The sequence below is a fragment of the Mercenaria mercenaria genome, unplaced genomic scaffold (assembly GCF_021730395.1).
Source record: "Mercenaria mercenaria strain notata unplaced genomic scaffold, MADL_Memer_1 contig_1721, whole genome shotgun sequence".
NCBI classification, from domain to species: domain Eukaryota; kingdom Metazoa; phylum Mollusca; class Bivalvia; order Venerida; family Veneridae; genus Mercenaria; species Mercenaria mercenaria.
In genome coordinates this window covers 56,262-67,368 of record NW_026459722.1, presented here as the reverse complement: position 1 = coordinate 67,368, position 11,107 = coordinate 56,262, and the positions used below count along the sequence as shown (strand labels likewise).

Below are 11,107 nucleotides of genomic sequence, written 5' to 3'. Positions count from 1 at the left end.
ACAAGATGTAATACAAATTAATCTTAAAGTTAAACTGATTTATAGATAGGACATGACCTTTAATTGTACAGGTTGTTAGTGTGAGACAGTCGCCATTTTTTGTCACTTCTTAAAGAGGAAGAGACACTCAAAATTTTATTTAGGTGTCCCTTTAAAAATCATACAAGAGTCATTTTTTCGTACACTTGTAGACATGTGTTTGAATGCTTTGTCTAATAAATGATGTTTGCAGCATTGTTTTCAACAACTTATATCATGCATGTTTTTTAAATACCTTTTGTAATTACCAAAGTAATACTGTTTAATTCACAAGTTTTTTAACAATAGTTGCGAGAGTATCTACCTTATCATACCTACTAAAAAGAGACAAAATAACAGTTGAACATAAATAGTTTTTGAGGCCTCTTGTGGTAACAGATCGTTCCTGAATCTAAAACTTTAATCGTTTCAAATTTATGACCACAATGTATTTTTCATAAGAGAATCTCTGTGTTTAACACACTGAGTTATTTGATTTTCTCAAAACAAAGACAATCAATAGTTTTTAATGTTTTATAAAACGGAGATAACTTGAAAATATTTCATCAATGTAACTACAAATGACTTAAAAACTTGTAACCACACCCAGGATTTGGCCTAACAAACATGTCCATTTGTCATGTTAACTGGCCAGATTAGTGTGTTCAAAGAAAATTGTCGATTTATGAAGACGCATGTGCCTATGGTTTTGGCGGCTGTATGAAAGATGTGAAATGTATGCAACAGGTCGTCTGTGAGAGTACTTCTACCACAAACTTCCCTTTCAAAAGTCACTCTCACCGTGTCTGTCATCAAACACCTGCTGATAATGTTTAATTCTTACGACAAGCCTCGAGGATTCTTTCGTGTCTTGAAAACAAAAATGTCTTGGAAGGGTTTTACAAGTACCGATCCCCGAATATTTCTGGATCACATACGCACTACAGTAAGATTTCTGTGTTTCAGGCTTCTCTTTTTCATCTTTGTCCTTGTTTTAAGATCTGACAGTTTAAGAACAACTTTGCAAGTTTTTCTTACAAATTACCATTAAAATATTGTATTGGAAAAGAAATGAAAATTGTTTGATTTCAACAACCACACATTCGTCAAGTATTTCTTATATAGCATTTCAAATCACTATATATAAAGCTGGATTTTCATGTAGATTGATCCAGTGGTATTGCTGGACAGGTATTGTTTTAATTGGCCATGTACTATCCAACAGTATTTAAAATACGATTAATTGGCTAAAGACTCTAAACCTATCTATTTCAAGTCATCACAGTTGGGTAGAAAACCTATGTTTATATAGTCATATATTCTTGATACATAGAAGACGAAGAGCAAGTTTAGATGCTTGTTCAAAACAAAAGTCTATTTTTATCAACATAAAGGAAAAAGGCGTGATAAACCTGTAAACATGAAGTCATTGGACCAACGACGGAAAGCCGTCAAAGGATAATTTGTTGTTGGGCCATTAATTGCTGGCTCAACAATAAATAATGAATATTTTAAATACAGATGTTAGGCCAACGTTGACTTTAAATTTTCGTCAGAGATATGATTGCATTGGCCCAATATTGATTTTCAAGAAAAGACTGACGCAGAGAAAACATCCATCGTTGGCCCATAAGAAGTATGAAAATATTCTACCTAATGAGCTATAATTATATATTTTACGGGTCACTGTTTTGTCATAAGCCCCTACATATAAACCGGGTGTGTAGGTGTAACATGCAGTATTTAATTGAATACTTTTCTGCACACATTCGTAATCATCATTCGATCGGACGGTAAAAATACAGACTGTAATTCTTTTTAATAGGATTTAATCAGTGATTGAAAAAAGAAAAATGACAGAATTTAGTTTCTTTTCAGCTGGATTTATACAAGGTTGGAATCTATGACTGACATGTTGTAGTGATGAAATATTCCATCATATTTCTTCAGGAAACTTGCTAACAGAAATAATGTTAGATTTTTTAGTGTTAAATGTTAAACAAAACCACACTTATTTGAAAATAAAATGTGTACTAAATAATATTAGTTTTAGTTTATTTTTTTCAAATTTGTTATCGTTGTGATAACGTTGGCATCCTTCTTTTGACCAACAAAGACAATTGTTGTTGACCGAGCGGAGGGCCAACGATACTTAAAGGATATCAGTCGTTGGGCCAACTGTGTATCAAACGTTGGGTCAGCGTTGCACCAATTAGCGAAATGGCATTGGGCCAACGTTAACATTCTTCTTTGGGCCAACAAAGAGTCCGATGTTGGCCCAAAGTTGGGACATCGCCTGTCTACTATCTTGGAACAAACTAGTATGATATATATCATTCAGTATTTTCAAACTTTCAGTATTAATTAGCTTTTAATTTTGAAATTAGAAATTGTTCCTCGTAACATGTAAATAGTATGATTTGTCTTAAAGTTTATGACTGTGTTTCTTGATCAAATATACAATGTATTGTGATAAATCTCTTATAATTCTTTTACAGAATTGCTGTGTACGGCTGTGCATGACAATGGAAGATAATTATTTTATGTTCTGTTCATAAATGAACATTTATATGTACACTGATGAGCCGATATGCGAGACCAGTTTGTGTTTTTTTTTGTAATTAGATACTGTTAGAAAGGCATGTGAAGTCGTTTTATTTATTTAATTTATAGACTAGTCTTTTCACTGTCAAGTATATATATATATATATATATACATATATATATATATATATATATATATATATATATATATATATATATATATATATATATATATATATATATATATATATATATATATTTGACATAATTTATATGGCCATCAAGTGTTAGAATTGAAGAACTAGAACAAACAGAACATGGTTTACCTATAAGTTATAATTTCAGTTTAATTCTTTTGACATGAATGTTTCATCGTTTTGCTGCTTACTTTTTATTGCAAATTATATTACGTCGTGTGAGTGGAACGATGCTCTATCTACCATTTTTTAAACGTGGCGAAAATCGCTTCCAAAGTTTAACTCTCGTCTAGTTTCTTTATGTCTGGGCGAAAAAGATGATAAATATATCTACTTGTTCCTTGCGTTTTGTTCTTTCAGATTGTAAATGCTTTCAAATCCCTTTCGTTTTTACTTTTCTGCAATTATACATTTTTCACTTTGGAGATAGAGCAAATTTGAAAAATTTTTTTAAAAAATGTTAAAGGTGTATTGCTCTATCGGGACATAGAGCATTGTAAATTTACAAAATTGGACATAGAGCAAGATAATATTTATTACAATTGTATATGGCAAGAGCTCTTAAACAGTAATTACAGTCGTTGTACTCATTTTGAAATTATTTAAAGGAGTATTGGTTTTGGTTTTAGTATCGTCAAACTGACACAATATTATAGGCCATATTGCAACTTTTAAGATTGTCATTGTAGAGGAGGACTCTAGGTGCATTATTTTTGGCACGGGCGGATACCTGGGTATATGACTTCCTTCGTGTCAGCTAGATGGCTTCCTCACATGAAAAAGCGCGGTTTCAAACAGTGGTGAGGGGCAGGTGTTCAAAAGTCAGAAGATCTGGACTGATTTGCCAGTTTTTTACCATGCTGTCCAAATTGTTCAGAGTTAACTAAACTACTACGCTGCAGACATAATTGACTATTAAACTAGGCATATTGGTCGAAAATATTTGCAGATGGATATTCGTAAAACCCTATCGTAGTAATGTGTTAAACAACAACAAAAGTTTTGAAGTTTAATTACTCAGTGACCGCAATAATTATTATCAACAATGAAAAACAGATCTAAAATCGTTTTTAGTCGTAACTATTCTACATGTATTTGCCAAATACAACTAGCTTTTCATTACGCTGAGTAAGATTGTCCATGTTTTGTTATCGGTTGGCATTAAGTTTTACATAATACTAAGCATTATAACAATACCTAATAACATTGTCTTTGCAATTAAATATTATCAGTAATAACTGTATTCTTTCACAAAACAACAGTTTTTATATTATGTTCAATTTCTGCATGTAACACAATGTGTTATTCATGTCTCTTTTTAGCTATTAGTATAGGTGGATTGTACGGCGTCCATCGTCCATCTTCCTCCGTCAACAATGTACTTAAAATTCTTCTCCTCTGAAACTACTGGTTACATTTATACCAAAACTTGGTCAGTAGAATTTTCAGATAGATCTCTATCAAGTTTGATCAAATGGTTAATCTTGGCCCCTTTAAGGGCCGCCAGAGCAGAAAAAAATAGGAAAAAACATTTAAAGAACTTCTCATGAACCTCTTGGTGGATCTTCATCAAACATAGTCTGTAGCATCATTTTAATATCCTCTCCCAAATTTGTTCAAATGGGGACGATTGGCCCCTTTGAGGGGTTACCAGAGCTAAAATTAGAAATGTCTTTAAATGATTTCTTCTCATGAACCACTCGATGGATCTTCTTCAAACTGGATTTGTAGCATCATTATAAGAATCTTCACCAAAATTGTTCTGTTGGGGGCATTTGGTCCCTTTCAGTATAAGGTCCATTCTCAAATTTGTTTGATTAAGGGCACTTTGTCCCTTTTAGGGGCAACTAGAGCTACAAATAGAAATACTTTCTTGTCATGAAACCGCTTGACGGATCTTCATCAGAGATGGCCAGTGGCATCATTGGAGGGCTCTCTTCCAATGTTATTCAAGCGGAGGCTGTTTGCTCTTTCCAGGGCGAAAATTAAAACTACCTTTAATGACTACTTCTAATGAATCACTCAATGGATTGTCATCATTCTCTGTCCGTAGCATCATTATAAGGTCCCTCCATTTCTTTTTAATTGTGGGTAGGGATGGGGGCACTTGGCCTTCTAAAGGGCCACTAAACCTAAAGCTACAAATGCCCTTAAATGACTACTTCTCAAACGCTTGATGGATCTTTATCAAACATTTATTAGGTCCTTTAACAAGAGTTAAAAATAGAGATATTTTTTACTAAATTCCTCTCTAACTCCTGAATGGGCCTTCATAAACCTTGTCTGGAGCATCATTATAAAGTCCTTTACCATGTTATGTCTTATAGCCAAATAGGGACACTTTGGCCCTTTTAGGGACCACTAGAGTTGAAAAAGAAATAACTTTAAATGATTTCTTCCTATGGTTATGTGTTTTGGTGCGTGACAGCAAAATGATCATGATAAAAAATAATGACTAGCTTAAAAGATTTTCACCAACCCTAGTTAGAAGCAAAGTCAGATTGTTAAGGTTTTCTTCAGTTGAAGGATTTAGGCCCATTTAGGCCTCTTGTTAACTTTTCACATAATTCTGACAATAAAATCAAGGCTCAAAGATATTACATCGCAAATAATATGTCCCGGTCATACCTTTCATACTAATCTTATTGTATATATTCATTTTAGTTTCTGCATGTCGTACTCAAAACTGGTGGCATACATTTCAACTTAATACTGAGTATCATAACAAGAATTCATAGCATTAATTTTACAATTAACCATTTGCAGTCACAGCACATATGTTTCATATTCGGTACAGTTACATCATGTGATACTTTAATAGTTTTGTGGCATTGATTTTGATTCACACCAACCATTTGTAATAAGTATTGATTACTTGAAATTCTAAGAAACATCTATTCTCTCTCACAAACACAATCGTTATTTATATTCCTCACAGTTTCTTCATGTACGTACTTTCATTTAGCATCCGTTTGAATTTCACCATTGCATTCCCTGTTTGATATTTGTCTTTGTTTTTTAAGTACATTTAATTTTCTCTGGTGACAAGGGTTGCAAGTTTAACGATAGGAGTTTTGCATCTGGTAGTAGGGATATTGTACTGCCAGTTCTTGTTGTCCTATACTAAAAAAAGTGATCAACAACAAAATTAGTTGGTGCCTTATTGTAACTTTGTAAAGTAAAATATGTTCTGTTTTGGTTTTATTTCTACTGCTTTTAATAGACAATAACACAAATTTGCTTCACGGAAACATGTTTGCAAATACCGCTGTTATATCAGGCGCGTAGCTGGGACATTTTACATAGTACGCAGAGGTGATGTGGGGGTCGGGGTATCCTCCCCTTGATTATTTTTTTAATGTGAGAACGGCAAATGGTGCAAATTTTAGCGTATATTTGAAGCATAAATATTGCAAGAATAATTTATCCTTTCTCATTTCTTTTATATAAAATGTATTGTTTTACTAGATGTTCGTGTAATATTGCACATGTAAACTGTGGTTCATGTAGGCCTACATGTGTGCAAATATTTATTCAAAACAGATGGTTCGTGGTAACACATTTTCAAAATATTATTATGACTGGATATATCACTCAAGGAATATGTCTATAAGTAAATATATATGCGATAGTTGTTAACAGGAATTTTGCCATATCGCAAGCTTTGCCATCGTAATTCCGCGCTTCACGTATCGCCTGTCCATGATGGAGAAGCGTGACACGCGAAATGACGACGGCGAAGCGCAAGATCATGATTGCAAAGTGCGAAATTAAGCAATGTTCGTGATTTCACGCTCTGCTTTCTCTATGAATATGAAAAGCGCGAGGCCACGACGGCGAAATGGGAGATTTGAACAATTTCGTGCTTCGGCATTCGCGTATCACCTACGCATGTTAGCGAAGCGTGAAGAGCGAAATAACGGTGGCGAAGCGAGAGATCACGATGGCGAAGTGCGAAATTAAGAAAATTTCGAGATTCTGCGCTTGTGATCTCGTGCTTTGCCGTCATGATTTCGTGTTTCGCCGTCGTGATCAAACAGTTCGCTTATCCCCTGATGGAGAAGCACAAAACGCAAAATTATGTTTGTGATCTCGTACCTCGCCATTGTGATTTCACGCTAGCAAAAATTAATGTATACAGTTAACTTCAAATATAACGAGCACAGTTATAATGAATTTTCGATAAATTTTTGGTTGTAAGGAACAATTTAAAATGGCCCTTCAATGTAAAACAAAGTGGTTATAGCAAACATGATTATAGAAACTATCGGGTGTAAGGAACATATATCCACATCCCAGTGTTGAAATACACATTGAAATAACATATATTAGGCTATAGCCTAATAGTCCTTTTAAGAAGTTTTATACAAGGGTTGAACATTAGCACTGGGCAGACACTGTACTAACATACTGATTCATAAAACAAATGTTAAAAAACATAGCGTGATGGCTGATATATCTCAACGACATCTAAAACCAAGTACATTGTATTACACTGAAATCTTGATCTGATAAATTTTAAGAATCTTGTTTAAGGTCTTCTGAAATATAATACATATAATTTAGTTACCTATTAGGCCATTGAAAATTATGTAATTACCAATAATAAAGAAAGAAGATATTTATCTCACTGTGAACTGGATGTCACGAACTATCTGAATTAGTCTCTAACCTCGGATGACTTGTACCGGTGTCATACCCGGGCAATAATTGGGTATAATTATTTGATTTCTATTTGATTTTATTTTCTTCAATAATGTGACCATGGAATAATTGATAATTGTGTACACTTAAGTACAATTATAAGATAGGGGCCTATATCAGATATTCTATGGCGTCTAAAAATAACTTAATAACAATTATGCATGAAAATTACGTCTGTAGTATTATATATATCCTATTCAAAATTTCTTTTAGGCTTGAAAGCCACCAATTTCTTTTCAATTTTTGATATTGTGTTATGGTTCTATTATAGAAGTTTGCCTTTTTAAACCGTTAGCATAGACGGCGTACGATTGTAATATTTCACATGTTCAGGATTATTACAATATAAGTAATCAAATAGTAGGATAGAGCGCTCTATATAACGAAATAAATTGCAACACTGTACCTAAATTGTTAAACAGAATATGAAGTAAGCAATGCTTGCGTATGAAGCAACTTCCGTTGCATGATATAGACTTCTTATTGCAACGAAAGAGATTAGCCAATTTAATTGTGTATGCTTGCCAGATTTTCACTACGCAGCTGCGTATCTATAATATTCAGTGGTATTTCTCAAGATACAGCTTCAGAATGATGAAAATAGCTTCTATCCGAAATCCACATCACTACAGGTTTGTTGAAAAATCTTGCATGTATTTTCTCGCCTATAGCTTGGCAAAGCTATGTGTTTGTATTAGTATTAAAATGATAAAATAATTAATCTATGTAAGCAATCTCGCCTATGCATGTCGTGTAGATAGGCATTCTAAGTATATTTCAAACATGCTACAACTATGCCTCTCCGCCATATTTTGTTGCGATCACTATGTAACTGTGCATTCTATCGGTTAAAATGGAGTTAGAGCAATTCTGGATTAAGTAACCTGGAGATAGAGCACTCCTTTACAAAGTCTAATGATGATCACATGATGTTAGTTTATGTGTATGATTGGTCAGAATAATTTTAAACATTACAGTGCTTTAAGTCCTGGAGATAGAGTACTTTAATCGTAACTGTTACATTCGAACAGAGGACATAGAGCAAAGTAATGCCCAGGATCTTCCTCTATGACGTCAAAAGTTACGTTTTCTTGCTCCAGAACGATAGAGCTCGGCGAGACAAACAAAATTATGTAAAAATCTCATTTTTTCAAAAAATGGAGATAGAGCACTATAAGAATCAGGCGACGATATAGTTAATGCAATGACGCAAATATCAAAACATCAACCCAACAAAATAAGAATGGTATAAACATAGTTCTAACATATATTTCGTATTCATCGTTGTGTGCATATAAATTTACATTGTTGTTAGTATTTAGCATTTTATTTCAATTTCTAAATGGCCTGAATAAGACGACCAGAGAATGTGTTCCAGTAGTAATCACTGCTTTCCCCTAAAGTTGTTCCTGAATAACAGCCTATAATCTTAATTTTCACATTATCATTCTTATCAACAATGGTTACGGCATCGAAACTGTAACAGGAAAAGTAACTAGTGCTGTGTCTTTGGATCCGTGATCTCTTAAACGGCGTGCCATTGGCCATGAAAGCAAAATCAAAATATTTTCCAGGATACACACAAAACTGTACAGTAAACGTATAGATTCCAGCATAAGGAACAGTAAATACACCATTCTCTTTGCTGTAAGCATCGCCTTTATTCAAAATGATCTCTGTAAAAACCATGGTTTGTCCATTTGTTAGTGAGGTGTCCTTTGGATTTCTTGCAGAGAATACAACGACCTCTGGTATTTTCACGCACTCTGTAAGAAAAAAAATGTAAATATTGTAATTATGTTTTATTATATTTAACAGTTAACTAGCTCTATACAAATATTTTTAAACCATATAGAAACAGCTAGTTAAGTAAGGTTTGCTTCTAACTGGCTGAAATGTTAGAGTCATTGAGGTAGCGTGTCAACAAATAATGGGCTTGACATTCATGCTCATTGGTACGGTGTTCCGTTTGGACTATCCTGACTTTTCATTGATTCCTAAACTGCGATGTACGATGACTAAAATGCGACGGTGTGATGGCACGATGATAAGACAACGATTGTACGATGGTGAAAACGCGATGGTACGATGAAGAAAACGCGATATTACATCGACATTTCACCATCGTACCATCGCACCATTGCGATTTCATCATCATGTCATCGCGTTGTTTCATCATCATGCCATTGCGCCATTGCATTTTTGTCATCGTACCATCGTGCATCGCGGTTTAGTATTAAATGAAATGTCCAAACGTAACACCGCAAAATGGGAGTCAACATTTTAGGTTTAGTATAATTTCATTGATAATAGATACTTTAGAATGCCTAAAATTATTTTTTATGCGTCAATTAGTTGATTTTGAGATGATTTAGTAACTAATTTCAATGTCCGTCCTGCAATGCACTTATGTTTTATAAGTTTAATATAGTTGAACAAATCAAGCTTTTTCTTTTCATTCAAAATACCAAGAGGTAGCAAATATTAAACTAGTGCTCGGCCGACCTTGAAGTAGAAAGAACATTTTTTCATTAAGCACTATTATAACTTTTATAAAAATAAAATTTTAGTAAAATGTTATGGTTATATGTTCCTGATGTCATTTTAATAACAAATCATGTTGCAAGCATTTTTCTCTAGACGCATATACAAGTCAATAAGTAAAATGGCACAAACCCTTTAGTTCTTTATTCCATCTTTCTTTCTCGGCTGCTAGAACATTCAGTTCGTCTTGAACTTGTGTTTTTGTTTCTTGAATGGCAGTGTCTAATGCTGTAACGCTTGTGTCTTTCGTGGTCAGTAATGTTTTCTCCCATGTGCTTCTTTCTGTTTGTAAATTACCAAGAGTTGTCGTTACTTGGTTCCGAGACTCTTCAATTTCCTTTTTCATAGCTTCCACAGAAATTTCAAGTCTTATCATTTTCTCTAAGAGCTTCTCTTCATAATGAAATTTAGAACAGTGCGGTTCAGAAACGCAAATATGAAAAATTACCAGAACGACGAAGCATGTAGTGACAACATTCGTAAACATTTTTAGCTTTTTTTAATCAGTTGTACGTTAAGTGTTTCAACTAAAATTGTGCGGAGGTGTTCACACATTTATATATGAACTTGTATTTGATAATTTATGCAGGTTATCACGTCTAGTATTTTAGTAGGTGGTAGAGGGGGATAGGGGGGACATTCTAGACAGGTTTATTTTCTCTTTGTAAAATATTCTCGCTCGGCTAACCAGTGTGTTGAGAATGAGACTACCAATCGAAAGATGATGAGTTTGATCAAAGGGCAAGTCGCAGGCTCTCCGCAACCTTTTGACCGGCGACACTACTCTAAACTAATTCATTCTCCGCATTTGTACAAGAGGTTATTCGTTACTGGCAAAGAACAAGTTAGTCCTGTTTCGGTTTCCAATTTCCAATAATATTGGTTCGTTTAACTGACCATCCTTACATAAATGAATATTTCTTTGTAATAGGAATGATCAAGTTCTGGCTTTCCGATGTTGAATAATACGTCTTACTTAACATTTGACTTTGTTGTCGGGTAGTAGTTTTCTAGTTTCATCATTATATCAGTAAGGTACGTTTGCGACAGCTCACGTAATTAATACAACGTATTTTCACAATGCACAATAGATTTTATGG

The 11,107-nt window shown here is 33.9% G+C and overlaps 1 protein-coding gene across 1 annotated transcript; it reads right to left on the bottom strand.

The window, feature by feature from the left end:
- Nucleotides 1-8,712: 8,712 nt before the first annotated feature.
- LOC128551807 (EMILIN-2-like) lies at nt 8,713-10,540 on the bottom strand. The gene is made up of 2 exons (XM_053532722.1): nt 10,140-10,540; nt 8,713-9,229 (listed from the first exon to the last, which is right to left on the bottom strand). Exons 1-2 carry the CDS (start codon nt 10,492-10,494, stop codon nt 8,802-8,804), a joined length of 783 nt encoding a protein of 260 aa, XP_053388697.1. The 5' UTR covers nt 10,495-10,540; the 3' UTR covers nt 8,713-8,801.
- Nucleotides 10,541-11,107: the final 567 nt, after the last annotated feature.